General features: G+C 40.2%; 1 protein-coding gene across 1 annotated transcript in view; it reads right to left on the minus strand.

The window, feature by feature from the left end:
* The window catches only part of LOC102228349 (mitogen-activated protein kinase kinase kinase 3-like), a 41251-nt gene that overhangs the window by 8853 nt on the left and 8650 nt on the right, over nt 1–23748 (minus strand). The window contains exons 2-13 of the mRNA XM_014468355.2: nt 20947–21030; nt 20556–20600; nt 15200–15297; nt 13457–13494; nt 9317–9416; nt 7876–7992; nt 7595–7709; nt 5652–5785; nt 5002–5075; nt 3952–4013; nt 1775–1846; nt 804–968 (exon numbers count right to left, since the gene is read on the minus strand). Of these exons, the coding sequence (XP_014323841.1) occupies nt 804–968; nt 1775–1846; nt 3952–4013; nt 5002–5075; nt 5652–5785; nt 7595–7709; nt 7876–7992; nt 9317–9416; nt 13457–13494; nt 15200–15297; nt 20556–20600; nt 20947–20965 (1039 nt within the window). The 5' untranslated portion in view covers nt 20966–21030. The remainder of the gene's footprint in view (nt 1–803; nt 969–1774; nt 1847–3951; nt 4014–5001; nt 5076–5651; nt 5786–7594; nt 7710–7875; nt 7993–9316; nt 9417–13456; nt 13495–15199; nt 15298–20555; nt 20601–20946; nt 21031–23748) is intronic.

Consider the following 23748-nt stretch of genomic DNA (forward strand, 5'->3'; position numbering starts at 1 on the left):
TTAGACTGTGTGGTTGTGCGTGGGTGAGGACAGTGAGACAGAGACGTCGACCACAGACTGCTGAGCTGAGCTCTGGCAGGATGACAGAGGCTGTTTCTGAACAAACTGCAGATGTGATCAGTGAGCCTGAGACATGCACAGGTCTGCGTGATCAGAGAGGAATTATGCCTGTGGAGACTTACAGCATTACTGTACATCACTGCTGTTCCTTCACACTCTGCATCACCAAGAATTAAAATAAGGCTGACGGAGGGTTGAAGGGAGAACGGATTATCTTTGATTTGCCTTTTCGGCATAACAACTGAAGATTTTCCCCACTTGTGTTAATGGAAAGCGCTTTGCTGAAAAAAACTGTTTAAATATTAAAGCATGGCTATGTTTTATCAGTTTATAAGACTAATTAACTCAGGGTTTAAGAAAAATAATATCTATTTATGGGTTTAAAGAGAAATTAAGGAACAAATGGTTACAAAAAGCCAGATGTTCAGAGTTCCAACTTAAAGTGTGAAGATTTGCTGGGGGGTTTTATTATTGCAAACAGATTTTTTGCCCCATTTTTGGTTTGCCTCTTACACAGTGTGCAAACATTACCCCCAGCCTTTAGTTTCGCTGCCTGTTTGGATTCAAAATTACATCACACACAAACATCACAACTCATCTGCAGATCGATTTGTTCATCCAATGTGGCTCTCAGACATTTATCTTGAACTGAATTTTACCTTCAGTGGTCTCACTTTGTCTCTTTAGCACATTTTTGAAAATAGTCTTGCATAAAAGTTTTCGGGTTAGGCCACCCTACTCACATTTGGCTGTGCCGCGCTGGCAGCTTTTGTCGGCAGTCCGGCCCAGCGAGCGCAAGTCGCTGAATGTCAGCGAGCTGTCACCGTTATAACTGCGTGTGCGACTGGAGGGAACCAGCTGGAAAAGGTTCTCCTGGGGCATGAAGCTGCGCGGGAGTGTCCTGCGACCTGCAAGCAGAAACACATTGGTGAGGTTTTTTTTTTTCCCCCTCTCATTCTGTTACTCATTAGAGGCCAAGACTCAACGCCGGCCAGAGTCTCTCACCACTCAGTCCCACTTCCCTTTAGACAGGAAGAAGGCCGCTGTATTTTTATACAAGTTTGGGTTCGCCACAGGGAGACGTAAATCACAGCTAGTCAAGGTTAGCCTCAGAGTGAGCAATTACTTGCAGCTGCCTGGAACAGCGCTGCAACACTTAATACACCAAATCTATATGAGAAAAGTGTTTCGTCAGGGACAAAAAAAAAGGGGAATGTTGAAGTAGAAAAATTATAATTCAGAAGGGGTCAGCTGCCAGACACCAACAGGCACAGAGAGCACATGGTTCCCTCAGTGCGTATGGTTCCGAACAGTGCCCAAACAATGTATATTCATAATAAATTGCATTAATGGAGTATATTTTTCAGATTACCCACCAATAATGTCATTGTATGCTTTCTGCTATGTGTAAAGCAGGCGGTAACTATGGAACTGACACACCAAGATTATCTTGACTGATGTCATTCTAAGATATATAACTAAGATCTTATTTTGAGAACCTGGAATTTTCCAGCCAGGAACTAGTAATTGCTTCAATCTCGACAACCTGCCATAATATGCCAGAAAAGAACTCTTTAATTAAAACCAACATGCAACATTTTTGAAACTCGGACAGGGCACATTTTCAGGTATTATCAATCTGACCATTAAGGTTTGTGCTTTCTTTATTTTGTCATAACAATCTGTTGACTTTGTAGTAAAGGTGATTTCTTACGATCGCCATAATCCTTGCTGCGATTGGGCAACTGGAACTGCCGTGGGAAAGTTCCTCCTTTCCCGTGTCGACCTGAAAGAGGGAGCAAAGAAGCAAAACCTTCATTCGCTGAAACACTTAGTTTCCCCTTACACCCATCCACCTCTCAGTACTTCTCAAGTCAAACCTCATGCACTCCTCTTCAAATGTGCACCGACACACTGATGGAGTGCAATGATTAGAGAAGCTCTCATTTCCATAGATCAAGTCTGACAAGTCCCAATGCACTGTTCCTGCTCATCCGTGCATGTCAAATCAGAGTTGAGCTCAGCAGAATGACACGCAGCTTTCCACACATGTAGCCCCGCTGCTGCGTCACCCTGATGCAGCCGAGGCAGAAATTGAAAACAGTCCTCCACTCTGTGGAGGCGTATTAAAGGCAGGTGGGGAGCCCCGTTGACGCACGTGAGCGGCGGCCCTCGCAGCACACGCGCTAGCATAGGAGTGGTGGTTGTGGTGCTGGTGGTGGTGGTGGGGAGGGGTACTGGGTCTCAATTGGAAGCAGCTGTTCCGTCACATGATGGCCTGCTCTCGCGCTGTTATTGTGGTTGTATCCCCATGGAGACAGGAGTTATTTTCTGTGTTTGGTAACATGGGACGGAGAGGAAAAATCTACTCACAGGGAATGATAAACACTGTAGGGCCTGACAGGAGGGGGCTGGGCTCTACATCTGGGGAGAGGAGAGCCTGTGTGTGCAGTTGTGTCCTAATGTACCATGCACACGATCTGCAGCATTTCTTTCTTTTTTTAATTCGGTGCATGATGGGGAGCGAGCGGCGCGAGACAAAAAGAAAAGAGCAGATTGGGAAAGCTGCTCCGCTCAGAAGAGTTAGTGCGGCGTTGTCTGCCATGCTGCTTTCTTTGATCCGTGTTCTGAAGACACAGACGGGAACCCAAGGGACCCGAATAGAGGGGCTTCAAGGGGCTGATGACTGGTCATGAAAAGCCACTGCTTATTAGGGCTACTAAAACAATGGTAAAATGAACAGCGCCCTGAGACCACTAACTTTAATGCGTTGTACTGGGATTTAAAGTGATGGATCAGCACAGAATAGAGCATGTGAAGCAGAAGGAAAATTACACATTGCTTTCAACAAACTTTTAAATAAAAGCTTGGACTAATTTTAATTTTGATTAATTAATTACATAGATTTTAAAAAGATGTTAAAAATTTTAACTTAACTCGTTGCATTTTTCTGTTTTTCATAAAAAAGGTCCCCAACTGAATCCTTTTATACTGTGTTTCAGTATGTTCTTAATTCAGACGTCCGCAAACAGCAACAAAGTCACTGTTAATTTTTGCTTCAAAACACAATCGAAAGGGACGGGGGACAAGATCATTATTGTGTACAAGTTCGGCTCAAAGGAGCACCAAAGCTATTAAAGCCTAAAATGCCATCTCAAAGGTAAACATGTTCCAGCAAGCGCAGACGTCCCCGACGGTAATGTCAGTGTTCACAGTTCACATTTCTGAAGTAGTTTTTCCAAGAAGTTATGAATGGTCCGGAGTTCCTGAAACACTTGAAAGAAAGTCCCTTGAGATTGCACCGCTCGGTTGGCTGAGTAACCTAAATACCAGATTTTAACACTGAATAACATTTTTGCTGAGCTTATGTTGATTCAATCAATGATTTAGCAGCAAAAAGGAGTCTTACGTTGAAAAATTTGCTTACTTTGTCAATATATTGTTTTTGATTAAAAATCGATTATTTTCAATAATTAATTGCAGACCCTGCAATTAATATGATAGGAAAAATTTTAATTAAGTCACAGTACTATTAAAAATTTTAATTTGGCGGGCATTTGTATTCATTTCCCCCAGTATTTTGATACTCCCAATTACCTTCAGGTATCATTTAAATAGTAAGTAACATAATTGGAACTGCATCTCAGTTGGTATGTGATGAGGTTTATTAGAGAACATTATTCAACAAAGACCATTATAAAGACCAAGGAACACAGAAGAAAGGACACAGCTGTGGAGAAGCTTAAAACAGGGACTTAGAACTGGAGACTGTTAAGTCCATCATCAGAGCATGGCACGGATCCAAATCTTTCGATCACAGCCGTCTAACTAAACTGACAGACTAGACAATCAGAGCACTGAAGTGGCTGCAGTAGATTGTCTGTCTCTTACCTTTGTATTCGTAGTTGAGGTTCAGGTAATTATTGTCCCGGTTGTTCTGTGAGAACGGAGGGCTGAAATGATAAAGAACAAGTAGAAAAAGTTCAGGAATCATTTGCTTGTTTGGTTTAGCCCTAATTCCCCCCTTGTCTTCAAAACAGAGTCTGGCCGAGAGCTTCGCAGTAAAGGGGAGCCTCAAAATGCTGCTTGTGTTGAAAGTATTTTACAGTTAGACATGCTGGGTGTTTCAGAACAGTGTTCTGAATTAGAGCAGATAAGCTGGAACCTCTTTGTAATAATAATAATAAGAAGAAAACTGAGAAAAAACGTTTTGGCATTGCTGACCTGGCAGTCAAGCTGAGTGTATTGTATGTTCTTAAATGCACTCCCTCCCATCCCCGGTTCTTTAGCCTCCAAGCCTTCCACTTTCCCTGGGTGTTTATGACCAGCCCCTCCAGAGAGTGACGTCTCTGCTGACCGCAGGGCGGCGCGGGGCCACGAGACCCTGGATAAGGGGCACGCATGCCCGCTCGCGGGGAAAAGTTCCATGCACTTGTTTCCTGCCATTGTTCTGCAGCCTGGAGCGCTGATAAGCCTTGTGCAGGTAGAACTGTTTCCGTCCTCTGGCTCTCTCAAACCTCGCTCTGGCTTACTTTTTATTTTCCTTTCGACTCTTATTCAGTCCTCTCTCTCTCTCTCTCATGTCGGTTTCTCTGTTTTTTTCTTTTCTTGTTTTCTGGCTCGGTCTTTTCATAGTCTCGCTCTGTCCGTCACATCTCCCACTCAGTGACCAATATCCTTGCTCCCGTGATAACAGAGGAATCCAGGCGTCCAGATAAGAAGTTTAGTCACTATGGCAACAGCAAAATGACCTGATTCCTATATTCTTCCCACACAGTCAGCTCAGGAAAGGGTCAGCTATACAAACTTCAATCTGTTGCTGCTTTGGTTAGTGGTGTTTTTTTTAAAACCAATCTCATATCACTAACGCTGGTTTGGAAACATAAAAATGAATCTACATAAATGATGATCATGAATCCCAGCGTCTGCACCAACACTCACCTGTCCAGAGCTTGATCTATTGACTGACAGCTGCTTGACAGCGAGTTGCCTGCACTGCCGAAGGGATCCAGCATCTGACAGTTGCAATGACACAGAGAGAGCAAAGGTCACATGAGCAGACAGTGATGTGGTGGAGATGGAGACAAATGGATTTGAGTCTCTAGCATTTTACTGCACAGCAGAATTCAAATAAGGATTCAGGAATTTTCCCAAATGTCAAGCAGCTGCATCAGAATTAAAAATTGTCATTCTAGAAAGGAAGAAAAAAACGGCTTTTTTTAAAGTATGAAAAACTTGAAGCTGTGAAAGGTTTGGGAACCTTTGTATTAAAAACTGTCAAAAATGAAAAGAAAAAAGTTACACCTCCATTTCACTAAAGAAGTCAACTTTTTGAAGTTGACATCAGAAAACGTTTCTGAGATCGACTTTCACCTTTTTTGGTCTCTTTTTTGCTTTCACAAAATATGAATGCATTAAACAAGATTTTAAAATATCCTTCATAAATGTAAATGTCTGCAAATGTAATTTCAGACGCTGAATGAAATCTTTTCAGCCTTAAAATGAAGATCACCAAACATAAAGACATTTTAAGACCTCTCAGAAACCCTGAAAACTGTTGAACAACTTTTGTTACGCGGAGCAGAGCTTACGTTCTGGTCTGGGGTCTCTGGGATGAACTCCCCCTCACTGTGGATGCTGGTGTACGAGCCCTGACGAGCGATCTGCTGCTGCTCCTCGGGGACGCTGCCTGGAGGCGGGGATGTCCGACCGGTATGGAGAGAACCTGAGAAAAGCCGCCGGTTAGAGGATGAGAAGCAGAAAAAGATGAAATGGAGCCGAATCAAATGAGGGTGAGGAGATAAAGAGCGTCGATTGAGGGAAGACGGAATAGGAGGGAGAGAAAACAGTGGGTCTGTTATTCTTGGATTCAAGTTCAAGAGAGTCGGAGATGATTCACTAAACCACGCTGCCGCCACCTCTAACCTCAATTACTGTGACAAACGTTCGCCCTGCCATGCTGCTGCAGAGCCTGAGGACTTGTCCTTGTAACAGAGACTGAAAGTATCACTGATTGAGCTGAGAGGGATTTCAAGAAATTCACCAGAAAGAAAAATGCTTAAAATGAACAATCATAAACGATCAGAAACTACAAATCTCTGTTTAACACAGGTCAGTGTTCCTCACTGCATGATCTCCCTCCCCTCTCCTGCTGTTGAATGTCTTCAAGGTATCCAGGCTCACACTCTTTGCTCAACCATAGACTGTAACCGCTCTCCTGTCGCCTCCTATCTGCCGCCACTCCTTCCCCTTCTCCTCCTCTTTTCATGCTTACAGCAGGAGAATAGATGTAGCTGATGGGTACTGGTACAGGGACAGCATTCAAAATTAGATAGATTGGCATGAAATTTCAGTGCTTTTACTTTAAACTGGAAAATGCAAATGGTTTGCTGCTGCTCGTGTTTAAGACTTGGAACATGACCTTTGTGAACAGAGCTGATGTAAAGGACAGAGAAAAAGCTGCTCCGCAGAGAAGACTTCCTCTTTACGCCGAGTTACCAGACATGCCAGGAGGGACAACAGACCTGGACTGCGCTGTGTTATCCAGCCACAAAGACTATGACACGACACCAATCTGTCTGGGAGGATTACTTTGACATTTTGGGGAAACATTCGTCTCACTCGGAGTTTGATTAAAAGATTAAATCTACAATAATCCGCTCTATATTTCCTAAAAAAAATTAAAAAATGTAAAATGTCAAATGATGCCTTCATAAGGTAAAAAGGGATTCTTCATACGCTGGTGGTGGCTTGCTCTGAAGGAAAGTGCGTCCTTGCTTTGACATGACGTTTCCCTGCCTTCGCTTACAGTTGGCGTCTTCTGTTCTGACCAGCAGCAGCCTTCATTTTGCCAAAAACATTTTTGTGACAGGCAGAAACAGATTAAAAAATCCTGAAAGTAGAGGATTTCATGCAAAGTGTCCTGATCTGAGTTCTTATACCCAGCAGATTCCCAGTAACAGGTTTTATCCTAATTTATTAAGTCTAAACAACCCATAAGTAAAGATGCACCAATCAGAAAAATCAAGGGCCATTTCCAGCATCAAACGCCGCATTAGATTGCAAGAACACTATTAGTAATATTTTTTATCCTTCCTGTGACAATATCACACCTCATGTGTCAAATACAGTAATTATTGCCAAAAATGATTTTATGGTTTTAAAACAAAGACAAAATAATTACAGAGATTAGAGTTTATGCCCTGAAGAATGTAGATTCTTAACTTTACTTTGAGATCTCCAAACATTTGCCAGCATTTCCAAATCCAACATGTTTTCAGACAGAGGCTGAAAGCTAGCAAGGAAAAGATAGCACAACTCTGGTGTTCTCCTTCTTGCCTTCCTGTTGTCTGCTGTAAGTCTTGCTCTCTCTCACTATTTTGCAGGTGGATTGGACTACAGGCATTTCACAAATTTGTTGCATTTTACTGCGACCTGATGGGTCTTAAGGACATGTTGTTCAGAGATCAGCTTTTTTTTGGTTTCTCAGTGCATCTTTACCCATGACTTTTCCGTGAGATTAGTGGAAGCTCACCTGTTGAGTGTTTGCGGACCCTCTCCGACCCTTTGAGCAGAGAGCCCTTCAGGTCTCCTAATGACCGCGATGACTTCATCTCACTCTGCTTGTCCCGGCTGTTCACCTGTAGATACTGCAAGCAGGAAGAAGAGGACATCAGTTGAGGAAGTGAGGGCAGTATTACAGCCTTATTCATCGCTCTTTCTGGAAGAAGTATGACTTTATTCAAATCTGACATTCATGACCGCAGCTAGGGTTTCAATGATGCACATGTACAGTGAACAATGAGAGCGACTCACAGGGTTGTTTTTAGGGGTCTTCAGCAGAATCCTGAGCAGCCCGTTAGTTCCTGAAGTGTTGCCCAGTGACAGCACCGCCTGATCCAGGTCCTCCTGGCTTTTCAGCGGCAGCAGCAGCTGAAGGACCAAATACAAACATAACCTTTCTTTTCTTATTGTTGCATAATGCAACAGCAGTTTCAGAAAGGTTGAGATGGGAAAGGATTCTTATTAAAGAAAGTAAACATTCTTTTATCTGATTTTCCCTGTGCACTTAAGCTGAAAGTCCCTCTTTAGGATGCAGATGCTTTCTGGAGTTTGACAGTGAATGTTCAGCTCCTGGCAACTTTTAAAATCCACATTAAACATTTGAAGCCGTTTTTTTTCTTTTTTCTTTTTTCTTTTTCTAACGGGAAATATGACTGCACTTTGAGTTGCATTTCTCCTGTGAAGTTGCTCAGGGAATCGCTGCACATTTGTGTAATAGGGAGATGAAAGGCAGTGCAAACCTAAAACTGAAATGTTTTCCTTCATCCATGTTTTTTAAAGTCTTTTAAAGCTGAAAACAAAACAAACGGAAAGTACTCCATATCTTTTGTGCTTGGCTTTGTCTCATACATTTTGTTTTTCTCTCCTATGGAAAGTACTCTGGCTCAATGCCAACATGTGTCTCATTGCTGCACAAACCCATTGATGGACCATTTGTCCATCATGGCATTTTATATGAATCTGACTGTGATTTGATTGTCTTGGAATAATTTGCATCAAACAAATATGTATTCTGACGGAAATTGATTACAGGTAATACAATTTCAATTGGTTTGTCTTATGAAGTGTGAACATGTTTCCTAATTTAATCTAGCATTAACATTGATGAATAAATGTTTATTATTCAGCCACACTCTGTAACTTGGTAGTGATTACTAGGTTCTGAGTGGGTTGTTGTTCTCTTTCTGCAAATCTGAAAAACAAAATCATGGCTTTTCTGAGTAATTAGGATGTTAGCAGCTTGGAGAAAGAAAACATGTTTATGCAGCTCACACAGTGTCTGAGGTCTCCTAGAAGCATCATTAACCAAATCACTCAGCTACAGTTTGCAGATTTCAACAAGTGAGACTGTCACAAAGTCAAACGTTTACTGCATAATTACCACAGTAATAGTATTACTATCACCAATAGTAATACTATTACTATTTTTGGTAATAGTATTACCAAAAATAGGTAATACTATTTTTGTGGTGTTGAGATAAAAGATCTGTAGACATAGCATCCATTATCCATTTTATCTCTTTTCTTTTCAACTACTTCCTCTTGCAGTAATTCTGGGTGTTTGCAACTACAGAAGAAAATGTGTAAAAAACAACAAAAAAAAACACATTATGTGTATTTTCACATATTTTCTGTTGTTGCATTCATTCTACTCAGTCTGTACAGTGTTAGAAAATAACCTTCCTTCTCTTACCTCCTTCTCCATAAAGAAGAGGTCCATCTGCTGACCAAAGGCCTCTGTGACTTTTTGCAGAAGCTCTTTGATCTTCAGCGGCCTCTGAAACGGTATGATCCTGAAATGGGGTGGAAACATCAGCAGCGTTAGGAATCAAAGGGATATTTATGTCACATCTGGGTGCAGACACTTTGCAAGGAGATCCCTCATAAACAGGAATTAACATTTTCTTTTCTGGTGCTTTTGGTAGCCACAAAATAAGTCATTTATTTCACGAATGTGGCGAAGAGAGCGGAAAATGTTCAGGTCGGGCTGGGTCAAGGAGAGAAGAGTGCAAAGGCGTGCAAGATACTGACAGCAGATTAATCAACAAGGAAAAAAGCGAGGAAATAAACCTTCTCAGAGAAAATGCACAGTCTATCTGCAGATCATTTTGTCTTTCAGTCTAACTGCAAGAGAGTATGTATACGGGGCAGCGTGTTTGTAAAACTACATGCATGAGCATGCTTTCCAATCAGAGTATGCATCGGCCGCTGTTTCAACAACGGCCGGGGTCTCTCCGCTAAGCCAGCACAAAGGCAGATGGGAAACTTCCTGAGAGGAAAGAAGGGGGGCTGAAGCGGGGTTTGGGGGGGGGTCCAGAGCGGCAGCTAAAGCAGCAGGATGTGTGTCTTTCCCTCCTCTTTTAGAGAGTGACAGAGTGATAGATATAGAGACGTGGAGATATTTACAGACTGCGAGTTACAAAATAAAGGGGACAGCCTGAGAAAATAAGACTCTCTGCAGCATGTCTCTCTGCCTGCTTTCAGTCTCATTCTGCTTGCAAAGAATCTGCAGCCGCCACTAACTCTTTATAGTATACTGATAAAAGAGCTTGTTTTTATCCCATCGCTTCCTCATCAGAGGCCAAAGCTCTGCCTATCTTAATGACTGCTCATTGGTTCCCTCATTTAAATGAGAGGATTCTGGGAATCGGCAGACCTGCAGATCAGAGGCGAGCAATGGTGCAGCTAAACGCTCCCCGACTGTTTAGATTCAGCGATGATGTGTGCGATAGAGAGCAGAAGGGATGTGGCGGAGGGCTAAAAAAGGGGGTTCTGCGCTAAAAGATATGGCTTTCCTTCCTCTGCAAGCAAGCACGGGGAAGCAAAGTTGCAGAGAAAAAAAATAGAAGGAGGAACAGATTTGCAGATGAAAGATTGCCTTCACACAGCGCACTGGCTCTGTCTTTTCCTAAAAATCACAAACATACACACACAGAAAAAAAAAAAGAAGAAAAGAGTAAAGGTCTGGCTCTGGTCCTTCACTCTCTGGCCAAAGGAAGAGAGAGACACTCTGCAGCGCTTATTTCCTGCCTCAAACCTTCAGTGCCTGCCAATGAAAAGAGAAACCTTCCAGTTTGAGTCCATTGTGGACAGACAAAACGATTATCCTGACTCATGGATTCCTAATACCTAAAGTGCTGCAGATGCTTATGGGATATGGCATTATATTTACACAGTTCCTGCACAATCCAGTTGTCTTAAAGAGCGAAAAAGGTCCCACAACGGAGGCTTACATAAATAAAAGAAAAGCTTGCGCTTCTTTTTTTTTTCTTGTTTGCTAAATTGAAATGTGTCCTTAGTTGCTAGCTCGTGATATTTGAGGGGTGGAGGCTCTTTTCTGCTCTATAACCAGAAATAAAACAAATATTTAGATTTTAAAAAGAATATGCACTTAGCAAGATTTAAATTGTAAGCAGAAATGCTTTTCAGTGAAAACATAACCAAAGCTTCTGTTTATTTAAATCTTCTAACCTTTTATGTATGCATGGCAAAAATGCCAGTAAATAATGATTTACTATAAGGTCTTTATAATACTTGAATAAAATGCACTAAAGTTGGTAACTAAACAAAAATTTAAGTCTACAAGTGTAATGCCTTCATTACGAACACGCACTCTGGACAGAGATTATTCTTTCGACAGAAAAAATGAAATACATAGTTTTCATTCAAACATCACAGTTTTATTAATAAACTTGCTATAGCTGCTGCTGTATTGGTAATTAAACAAATTGACCTTATTATTCCACCAGAATATCTTATCATCTTAAAACATTTGCTGCTGTTTTTAACAACAAACATGACCAAATCTATGGTATCCAGAGCATGGATACGTTTAGTTTATATAATTAGTTAGTAATTGTCGTTTTTTTTAAACCTCCTCAACTGAAGGATACTAAGACATCTTCTTGTTGGAAAAAGTAGAATCCCAGTAGAATCATGATTTACATGAAATCAGGGCATGTGTAACCTGGAGCTGGATGGTCAGTGGGATAACATGAGAAGAATAAACATTAGGGGTGTAATAAATGCACTTATACCCAGTACAGCTCAGTTCAGTGCACAAATGTACAAAAAACTGAACTCAATTATGCACCTGAAGCAACTTTAAGCAACTAATTGGCCAATTAGTTGTGGACAAAAATCAGCTGATTTCCAAAAAGTTTTCACTTTTTAAAGTTTTAGACAACAATAAATTCAAATCTATAAATTAAAAAAAAAAAAAACTTTTTCTTTACTGCTGACCAAGGTTTAAAAGATTTGTATCTGGTTTACTTAACACAAGTAAACCAAAAAAACGTATGGATCGTGGCTTTAAAACTGAGATAAGTACCAAACTGTGATTTTCTGTGCACCATAACAATCCTTGTGAATATGTATTGAGTTAACGCAAGAGGAAATGTCTTGTGACTGTATGAGTGGTGCCTCCGCAAAGGGAGATGTCTGTTCTGGGAGACCAGAGTGATGTGAGCAGGCTCATGAGGAAGAGCAGATAGCCGCAAGGCTTAGAAAACAGAGGGAGGCAGGAACACAGAGACAGCAGCGTGGAAAAACTTATCTCTTCCACAGCAGCAGCCAATTAAGGCTGTGAAAAAGTGGAGAGGCTCATTGTGGATCCATATTCTGCTGGAACAACATGCTCCTTCTCACTTCTGTGAGCCTGCAGCTTTCTAATCACCAAACCAGTTCCTCTTCCTTTGGTCCAAATAACTGTGAATGAAGGTGGTGGGAATTCATGTAGTTTTCGCCTCCGTTTCTCCTCGCTAGCAGAATAAAGTGCATCAAAACTAGTTTTGAGATGGATAAAAACAGGCCACCATTAAGTTTCTTCTCAAAGACCCGCCATTAATCCTATAGAAAATGTGTGGCCAATGTAAAAAAAATAAGAGCTGCATAAAGTTCTACCTTATTTTTTGCTCTACATCACACACCTGCAGCTTTTTCAACCTCTTATTTTGTACTGGTCACAATTCAGAGGCCAGTTTCAGAGAGGAAGAGGATGTACTAATTTTATTCCAAATAAATCTTCCTTTTACATTATTTTGTTATATTTTCTGTGTCAATTCCTATTAAACACACCAGGTGACACTAAGCTATTATGAATGGATGCAACACACTTGGCAGAAGAAGAAGCACCCTCTCCTCCCACATTCACACATTTCCAAAAAAGGAATGGAAGAGGTGTTAGCCATAGTAGGAATTAATTTAGGATTAACCAGGAAACTAAAGGTTTGTAGTCCATCTGAGGACTTGCTAAAAAAGCCAAACGTTTCCCAGAGCAGCCAAAGACAGAACAACATGAGCTTATTTCACATGGAACAAAGTTGCCACCATTCAGAAGATTTGCTGTTTATTCTTACATACTTAGTGGACAAAGTGTTCCAAAGGTTTTCATCAAAGCGTTAAGCACTTTCTATGAGAGTTTTCCTCCGTTTGAAGCCAGTGATGTGGGATCAAACAGAACCAAGGATGCAGCATGAGATAAAATATTAATTCAGGGTGAGGAGAGGACAGTGAACTGAAAGACTTCCCTCTCTCCCCGCCTTTAATCACTCCCTCTCCTCCAGACCTCCGTGCATCTTTTCCACTCTAAAAACCGACTCTGGAACACAGAGCCTCGGCTAAATAATCCAAGCAGGAATTTTCCTTCTCTTTCTGCCACTCTGGCATGTAACTGCGATTTCCTCCCTTAGACACAAAATCCCCGACATGGCAAAGCAAAACAAAAAAGATCCAAACTGACAAAGTTTGAATGTGGACAGTTGAACGTAAAAAATTAAAAAAAAAGAATTTAAAAAAGAAAGAAAGAAAAACAATAAGGAGGTTTCCAACATACCGCTTTTCTCTCTCATGCTCCAGCTTGACTCTTAAATCCTGTTGAGAGGAAGAATAACAAGACAGAGGAGTTACAGAGGTGGAAAGTTAAAATGATTCATGGCTGTATGAGGGATTTGGCCTGAAGAATAAAGCTGGGGAAAGAAATTAGGTGAAGCACTATGATGCCTTTTGTTTTTGTTCAGAAATTTAAAAAAAGGAGGACATGACAGTCTGTGTGTGTTCTTGTAAAAGTCTTAACCAAAGGGAGCAGGAATCCAGAGGAGCCTGTAAGTCTGCATGAGGTCATTTTGATAAACTAACACTGTCATCATATCAGCGCAGGAGATTGGGTGAAAATTAGGGGGAAGGGGTAGTTGGGAGTTTACCCCTTCTGACAGAGGAGAGCCGCTGTCCGGGCAGGAAACTCTCTCTGCTCCTCACCAGCTTGTTTACTTCTCCTCATAAACACTGCCGCTTTAAGAGGATTCGCCAATTATCATTCCATGGACGGGGAACAAACGTGTGAAGAGGCAACTTGAAACCAGCACTGCTTTCATTGACCAATCCTGCATTTACTGAGTTGATTGGTTTCAATCTCGAATGAAACTCAATCACAATAAGCTCTTTCGTTTGAGAATGCACCTTTACTACAACCTTTACCTGACTTTGGCAGCAAACAACGTCTCAGTCCAGAAAAATAAATCCTGACGACAGAGTGGCTGAGGAACTGCGAGTCAACGCCGGTCAAGGTTAAAGGAACAAGTTAATAAATTGCTATTGAAAAAGGATAACAGTCAGATTTAACTTAAGGAGATATTTTAATATCCACCCCTCATGATGCTTGAGGAATGTTAAGGTCAATACTTTTCCTTTTTCTGGGTAAAATGAAATCATCACATTGAAGCTTAATCTGCCAGATATAGGAACAATTGTGGGCCCATCGATTTTGTGTAACTTTCTGGACATTCGGGTGCAGAAGATTAACCTGGCTGGAATTTCTTTAATGTTCTTCTAATTCAGGCTTCTAATTCTTCGCACGGCACCGTAATTCTGACATAAAGACAAACTTAGAACAAATTATTTTTTTAAATCAGAAGCACTTTTTTACCCCTAGCCAAATATCTATTATTATTATTATTATTATTATTATTATTATTATTATTATTATTATTATTATTATTATTATTATTATTATTATTATTAAGCTAAGCTTTTCACCTTTGACAAGTTTAAAGAAGCAGAATTAGCTTTAATGTTCTAACATTTAAATCAGTTTCAGTTCAGTAACTATAAGTCAAGTTTAAAACACCAACCTAAGAAGGTACAAAAGCAAGAAGCAGTAAAATATTAAATTTTTTATATTTAAAAGCTTTTAAAATTATGAATCAATGTAAAAAGAACACTTAATTTTCAAGAAATACTTGTTTGATTGATAGAATATTCGAGCAATAAAACACTAAACAATCAGCTGTGAGCTTTATTAGCTAAAATCAATTTTTATAAAATTCAGTTAATATGTGAACACTATTTATAAACAGAACTCTTTCCTGTAATACTTTGTTGCAATTATAGAAACTCATCTGTAAAATCTAAAGTTTTTATATGGAAATTAGTATTTTCCATGACTTCCTAGTTAGTTTTGTAACGAGAGAAGGTGCATTTGGACATAATTATATTTAAGCCAGTCAGACATTCTGGATGATATGAATATTATAGCTGCAGTAGCAGATGAGATATGAATGCATTCAGATGTGATGTGTACCTGTTTGTAGAGTAAGGTTCTGTTTTTGTGCTTGTGGCTGGAGTAGCGACCCAAAGCGGCCAGGTCCTGCATGATGGAGTTGAGCGCCTCCTCGTCATCTGCAGCCAGAAGACACACATAAAAAAAATAAAACGAGAGAAATAAACAGACACAACTTAAGTTTTATTTTATAAAAATGAGTCATGAAATTAGCGTCCACATGGAGGCTTTTTTAACAATTCGATTTGACGACTGTCATGCAGTTAAAGCTGCAGCTTGTGTTGCCTCAGACCGCACTTATGAGGCAACACCTGGGCTGCTACTTCCTGTTCTTGCACCATCTGTCGAGTTTCCACTAGTGGGAAAATTCCAGTGGTTGTTCACTAATTTATTTTTTTTTTTTTTAACTCACACATGCTTCTCAATCGTTTGCACTCAAACAGAGGGATCTTTATTAACTGGGTGCTTTCAGCGCTGCTGTTGATGAATCAATAATATTTAATAATGCACAGAGTATATCTATTGCATGAGTTTCTGTTGCATGAGGCTGTTAGGTTCTGAGTTTTTCCCTTTCTGAATAGCAGCAACTTTTATCAGGCAAATAAATCAAAACGGGTGAACGCTTAAAATTGAAAGCGAACATTATTTACACTTAAAAGCAAAATGGGACAAAATTTCTGTTCCCGACATCTCTCTTATGCCATATAAACACACACGCTCCCTCATGTAAAGGAGATAATCATGCAGACGAGGGTGTCAGGCATTACCATATCAAGAGGCGTTAATGGAAGCGATTATCCGAGCCGTGTCTACGGTATAAAGAGGAGGTGGTTGACCTCCACTCAAGCCTGCCTGCTGGATGAATGAGTGACGAGTACATTCATGGCTAAAATGCACACACAATTTTTCCTACGCAGAAACCAGGCCAGGTGTGTGAGACAAACAGCACCTGCAGGAAAGACTGCATTCTTTCAGATGAAGAAACGCTCTGGAAGAGTGTCTCCGCGTGGAAGACCACTGGGGACGTCTGGAGGCCGGCTAACGCAGGCAGCAGATGGGAGCCGAGATGAAATTTGATCCCGCTCCATCCGTGCGGCCGGCTGTCCGCTGGGTTCACCCCGAGGTCAGGGGGAGACCCTTTAACTTAGGGATGATGTTACTGATGCATGAGTGTGACTTTCTCTGCTCACGTCTCAGAGAGACTAGAAGCAGCCAGCAGTGACTGAATAAAAGTGAATGTCTCTATGAACTCACACCCCGGGTTTCACACACGCAGAAACTGAAAATGTCTTCCTGAGTGCCTTTGAAGAACTTGTAAAAATAAATATTTAGGATTTTGGAATGCTTCTGCTGTTACAATTACAAATAAACCAAGAAGGTTACCAAAAAAACCAAAAAAAAACTAACACTGTAAATAGATTCACAAAAAATTGTGGCAAAAATCTTTTTCATTTTTAAAAGATAAACTGAGATAAAGCCCCATCAACTACACAGCAGAAATACTGAAATTACTTTTTAAATAGAAATTAAATTTTATTTGTTTATTTATTAGCACTGATTAATTGCATCTTGAACTTTCTTTCCAAAATAGCTTTATCTGTAAATATTAGCTAATAATTAGTGTTAGTGTGTTATTGGTTGAAAAAATGGTTTAAGGGGAGAACATAAATCGCACAGCAAGTCTGTTTGCTCTGACCTGATGGTATTAAGAGGAAATGAAAATTCTCCCTGGGCCATTTTGGTTCCCAGACATAAGTCCTAAAGAAAACCAGTGGGATGAGCTGAAGAGAAGAGAGCATAAAAGAACATCCAGGACTTTGGACAATGTAGATAGTGTAAAGACTAATGATTAAAGATGTTTTTCTCTGCAAGCTATAACCTTGATCTCAAAGAACTGAAAGCAGGAGTGAAAACTAGTTGTATTTTTTTTTTATTGTATACAAATATGTACATTAATGCAGGAGTTTTTTCCCATTGATTAATTGAGCTCACATTAATTCTTACTGCAGGAGTAAAGTCTTACAAAAAATGCTTGAATCTATGTCACTGAATTGTGTCCTGTTTTGTTTGTAGGTCAAAATCCACTCAGCAGAGTTTCACTCAACCCAGATTTATCAAGAAAATGGCCTAGTTGCTCTCTAGGAAACTCTAACCTTTCAACCCTGATCTATAAATCTGTGAGGCTGGGTAGCTAACATGAAAAGGCATCGATCCCCCTCAGCCAAACACATAGAAGTGGTATATCATTATTTATTTTTTCTGTCCCTAATCCCACATTGCAGCTGGAGTGAGGTACGAAACGACCCACAGCCCTCTGCTGCACAGCACACTCCCTTCACTTAGAGACAAACTAAATAATGGAGCGCGATAAGAAAAGTTACACCCACCATATCTCAGCTCCAGTGCAAATAGTGGAAACAGTGCAAGGGGTGAACTGGTATTCTTAGAACAAATGGCGATAAATCCGGCAAAATATGGTGTAATTACCCACTCAAATACGTGTAGCTTTATTAAGTCAGAGCACTAAAAATAACAGAGTTGGAATAATATGCTTTTCCTGTCTTGCAGAAAAGTTGCCCAGTTTTTTTTTCCTGTAGCAGAAAACTTTATCCTACAGGTATTTATTCATGTAAACAACTCCAATTTTGACACGGACAAATCACCTCCAGTATCTTCCTCCCTGAGTCTTCTAAAAGAAAGAAAGGTGATCACACGTGTAAATAAGCCCCATACTTCTACAAGCAAAAATGTGCAGGGCTTCACGCCGAAACTTTATTCTTGATACAAACACAGGAGGCAGAGGTAGTTATAATAATCTGTGGCGTCAACAGAGGTGAATGACTAACAGCTCGGTCCGGCCTGTCCGAGCAGGAAGGAACTGAATCACTGCTCTGAGCACAAGCAGGCAAACCTGGTTTATTACTCCACACAGGAAATTCATGGATTTCTGACTGACTCAAGGAAAAACAGTTTTTTTTCTTCCCTTTGCCACTCTAACTGTAGAACGAATATTATGGGTGCCATCTTTTTTCTAGAATGAATGGCTTCTGTCAGTAGAAAAATACACAACAAAGAAATAAAATACGCTTTAAGACTTTAACCTATGGCTACTTCACTCCGGTTGACGTCTAACCAGAGATCTGCTTTAGATAAAATCATGTTTCAAAATGGCCCAGTCAAAGTCCAGAGGAAAATCCAATTCAAAATCTGTGCCACGAGTTGAAAATTGATTTTCAAAGCTCTTTGGAAAAGAGTAATAAGCAAAAAAAAAAAAAAAACCAAGGTGGCAGGGAAGTTCCTCAAAATCAGTAAATGCAGCAATAGGCATTCTAAAGACTAACTTGGGGGGTTGAATATGAATACTTTTTAAATTATTTGTAAAACATGTGGAATAACATATTCATCATGACTGGGCTATTTGTGGATTTTAAAGTGTCAAAATGAAAAAAAGTCTCATTAATACTTTTGGAGGGCACTGAATAAGACAGATTTTTTTGTGCCTATTCTATTATGAAGCATTTTTCATAATGATGGGCCGCAACCAATTTCTTCGTCATTTATCAATATATTGTATAAATATGTCTTATATACATTAAACAAAACATTTTAAAACAGAAAACCTGTCACAGAGTCTCTCTAGTGATTTGTTGAGCCTGCACAGGCCCGGCGCTCTAGACTAACCGAAGCCCTCGCAGTCAAGGATACAAAACAAACACAGTCCCACAAGTGTATGGGATTGTGAGTTTCTTTGTAGGAGGCTTGGTTTGTTGCCTGTGGATAATAGCAGCGTGGGGAGAGCAGGAGGCTGACGGGTGCAGGGGGCAGTCGGTGTGTGAGAAATGCGTGGTGGTGAACAGAGCCGGCCTATAAATGAAATTATTACCTCACTCGGGCCTGATTCACGGCCACTCGCCAAGGTAGAGGCCAGCCAAGGCTAACCGCCAGCGCGGTGGGAAGCCACACCAAAACTGTCAGTGACTCAGAAACTGCCTGCAAAAAAACTCCTGAAGCAGAGCGAGTGTGACCAAGGATTTGGATCCGATGTGCCGAACAGTTTGGGATACCTGCAGTTCGTTTCTGAATTCCCCCCTTCAGTCTTGAGAAAAATGTGACCCCCAAAAGAACAGGGGGAATTCCAGGAAGCCGGGGAGAGTGAGCAAAGTTGCACAATGGAGACTGATTACAGGACATTGCGACATCACTGCATCTTTTTTTTTTCCCCTCCCCTTTTCTCAGGATTAAGGTGGAAACCGTGAAAGTGGCAGGAACTGCTGTCCGAGACAGTCGACATAAAAGGAGGCGTCTGCTTGCAGCTGCTGCTCAAGCAAACTAAACATGCGGGCTCGCATTTTTACCTTAAGTTTGTTTGGAGAACAGCCTCTGTTTTAAGAGACGAGTATTACTACTTGCAAATCAGTGCTGTGCACAGACCAGGAAGGCTGTGAAGAGTGAGGCAAACTGCCTGGAAAGACATTGAGGGGATTTCCTTGAGCCGAGAGACACATCATGGCAAAGGCATCCGGCGGGATTAGCAGCCGGAGCCAAAATATGTCCTCACTCCCCTGCAGCAGCCAGGTCCAATCTCTGACGCACAACACACGCTCAGATGCACACACATGCCAGCAAGACCCACTGTAAACACCAGTCTCTGCTCAGCTTATCGAAAAATGAAGCACAGTCAATTTAAGACCTAATGGATGTAATGTTTAAGTGTTTAGAGTTAATCTTTAACTAGGAGTAATAGCTCTGATGTCATGCTGGGAATTGTAGGTGTGTAACAATAGCTGTGCAAGCAATGTTTGCACAAGGCTTGTCCCAAAAGTCCAGTTTTTGATCAATAACTTGACCGAATCTACATATTGCATGACTTTTTTTTTAAATATTGATGTAATTAGATATTGTGCATACAGTTAGGTGGATGCATAAAACTGCTACTTAGCTTCATCTGCTCCTTTAGCTATGTTCAACAAAGACCTGTTACCGGAAGTAATTCCTTGCAATGCCAAGGAGCACCATGTTGTTACATAATGTCTTTATGTAATCACACGCAGTCATTTTTGGTATTTTTGCTTTCAGTAATGCATATTGCAATAAAATAACAATAAAAAAGGGAAGGAAATTTTATCAGAGCACATGAAAATGAAGATTTTTATTTGTTTTAGTGTGTTTTACATCATGTAATGACTAAAAGATTAGCGGGAATGCGTCATTATAGTTTCCCTTTTTAATTTTCTCTTTCCTTGACTGCTTATTAGATGTTATTGTTACTAGATTGTTATGTTATCTTACTAGATGATCAGATTTATATTATGTGCTATGTTAATAAAAAAAGTAAATTTCCCACATTTCTCTAATTTAAGCATTAGTGCTTCATTACCTTGTGTGTTCCTGTGCTGTCCAGGTCCATTCTGGAGACCGTCATCTGTAGCAGAAAGAAAGCAATATTCGTTTAGGATCATGATAGAAACAGCTCTGAAGCAAATATTTTAACTGCTGATTGCTATTCTTCAGAAATCTTCAGGCAAGTTCCTTAATCTTCAGATGTGGCTGGTTTAAAGATTAATGAAGGTACAAATCCAACATTTCCAAATGATAATGTTACTTATCTCACATCCCTTTTTTAAATTATAACTTTGTCCTTTTTTGAATTGCTCCTATCTGTACTGTTCCTGCCAGAGGAAGTGTAGAGAATGGGTGTGTTTTATGTGTGGAAGTAGAAGTTTCTATATGAACGCACATAGAGCAACCTGCTTTCAAATGCAACTTACCCATGTTTACTGTCATCATCAGGAAGTGGCCCTGTTGAACTTGAGCACAGAGCTCAACTTCTCTCTGAAAACGAAGACTTCACCCTGAGGCAAAGAAAAACAACAGGTTTTCAACATCCGTGAACTGGGTCATTTCTCCTTAAGCTAGCTGCATAATATTTCTGTGATTACACAAAAACAATGACTAAACAGGACGCAGGTGGTGGTACCAACACAAAGGTTTTATTTCCTAAATCGCTCTCAATGCTGGTGTTATTTACTTAATCTTTTCTCTAACCTGCTCTCCTGAGATTGGCATATCCTTTTATGAAAAAACAACAACTCAGCGGCCAAGAGCTGCGTTTGATGCTGGCTGGTAACGCACGTATCTTTATTGCCTCTATCAAAACTGCAAGAGAGTCTCATTGAGGGAATTCCTACTGTTTAATGATAGAGCCGCATACCGCCTAAATCCCATGATGCAGCCTTTGGGAGTACAGGAGAAAAACCTGCCTCAGGTTAAGGGCATAAGCTTTCAAAGAATAAAATCAGAGCTTTGCGCTCATTAGGTGACATACACCAAAAAAGGAACATAACATATAGGAGGAATTATCTAGCTCTGAAGACAAAGCTTTTCGTTTATGACAAAGGAAGAATGCTGAATCATTGACATTCTGCCCTACTTGACCCAAATACCTTTCATACATGTTATAGCAAAAGATTTACTAAAATGCCTACTATTCTTGGAGACAATGACTGTGCCCTATGAGAGAGGCCTCATAGATACAATTCACTCATGCTGAGGGACATATTTGTTTGTTATTTAAGAGCAGAAATAGAAAAGGGGAACAGGAACTTTAGAAAAAAATAACAAAAAAATAACAGCTGCTCCACAGTGCAACAATGTGGTTATGAGCTCATATGTTATCCATTACAGTATCTATCAATTACCTTAGCGGAGCTTTCTGCATATTTGTGTACAGCAAATAGAGTAGGTTTAGACCTAACACCAATCTAAATATATATTTTAATTTCCATTCAAGATGTCATATTTGAGGCCAGGAACAAATACCGGTGAGGAAATTCAATCTTTAAAGCCATTACTAGGCAATACATCTGCTTATGTTAGCACTAACTTTACAATGAAAAAGGCCAGAGGTTCGTTAAATTAAGTCAAAATGAGAATTTTAGAACTGAGCTGCTGGTGTTTTTTGTTGTTTTCTTTTCCCACCAGAGAGGTTCCGGTTCCTAACCAGTGCTGGTGTTGGAACCAGTTCTTAACCGGTTCTGAGAAAGAACTGGTTTGTTTTTCCACCACCCCAGAGTCAAGTCAGAACCACGGCATTGTGACAAAGCCAACATTTTTGTAGTATTGTGTTTTATAGTTTTTAAAATGTTTAGTTTGACCAAAAATATTCAAACTAAATTTTGGAATTTTAAAATATGAAACTGACAAGGTTTCAATCTTCTGCTCTTCCCAATGATCCCGCGAAAAGCTCCTAATATAAGATGTTTATTCCTTTAGCAAATCAGCATCTGGGACTGTCTGGGATATCTCCAGTTTTTGGTGCAATGGCCAAAATTTACTTCAGAGGTCACAGAAAGAACTGGCGCTTAGTAAGCTCTAGCAGCAGGTAAGCTGTGGAACCGGTTTGGTGGACAAAGCCCAGAGAGGTAGCTGTTTTTTTTTTTTTTTTAAACTCACAGGATTACAGCTACTTATGTGTGTGGTTTCAGACACAGTGTTAGGGCCCCTTGAGTAAAATAAGTTAAGTTGCTGCATGAATGTCTGATGCCCAATTTTTGAACACCCAGTCCAAGACAGAGACAGAGTTTCCTCCTACCTGAGTAGTTTGGCGAAATAAAAAGCAAATATCAGTTTGCTATACTGGATTTACTCTATCCAGGCCATTGCCTTCCACTAGATCCTCATTTCCCTTCAATGCTTCTTCTACAATTTGTCCCATTGAGCTTGATTTCTCTGGTCGAATTTCAACCGGACCAACTAGCAAACAGAAGGAAATTTGTAAATAATCCAAATGCTGGCATCACTCTCCCACGTAATAGCCTGGCGATGCGCTTTCATGTACCATGTACCTACAAACACTTCACATTTCCTTATGATTCGTTTTGATCCCTGATTTTAATCCGTGACTGTTCATGTTTTCATCATGACTGTTCACAGATGAATATATTTCCAAACAGCTGCATTTTTCTTTTGTTCAAACACTAGTAGAGTAAACTAGTCTAATTTCAGATGCAGAGCAACAAGTGGGGGAGAACCGCCATGTGTTACTCCATCCTTTGGCCACTCCTCCAGATTCTCTGGCATTTCGTTAGAAAGACTGCCAACTGTAGCAACTGCATGATGGAACTGTAGGATATATATAAACATTTGATCTTAATTGTTTTGGTAAGACATAGCAGGATACTAAATACAAGTCAAATATGTGATGTTCCCATGTTTTGTGCTACATACAAGTAGAATTGGCAGGTATCACTCAAAAGGTGCTTTAGCACCCTTTCTAGGGACACAAATAATTTCAATATCGACTTACTTTTGCATTTAAAAGTTTTGTCTTGTTTGCCTTGCACAAGTCAAGCTTGTTTTCTGGCTTTCAGTGTATGGAGCAATCGTTTCAGTGAACTCGTATGAAGCAGACATTTGACCTCCTTGCCATACTTGTACAGTTTTGGCCATTTTGCACTAAACTCTCATACAAAATTATTCATGCACTACACATAAATTCATATCACACAGATGTTTATTACCTGCATTAATAAAAGACATTCATCCATCTATTAGCATCTATTATCTAAACT

Source organism: Xiphophorus maculatus, chromosome 21, assembly GCF_002775205.1.
Source record: "Xiphophorus maculatus strain JP 163 A chromosome 21, X_maculatus-5.0-male, whole genome shotgun sequence".
NCBI classification, from domain to species: Eukaryota; Metazoa; Chordata; class Actinopteri; order Cyprinodontiformes; family Poeciliidae; genus Xiphophorus; species Xiphophorus maculatus.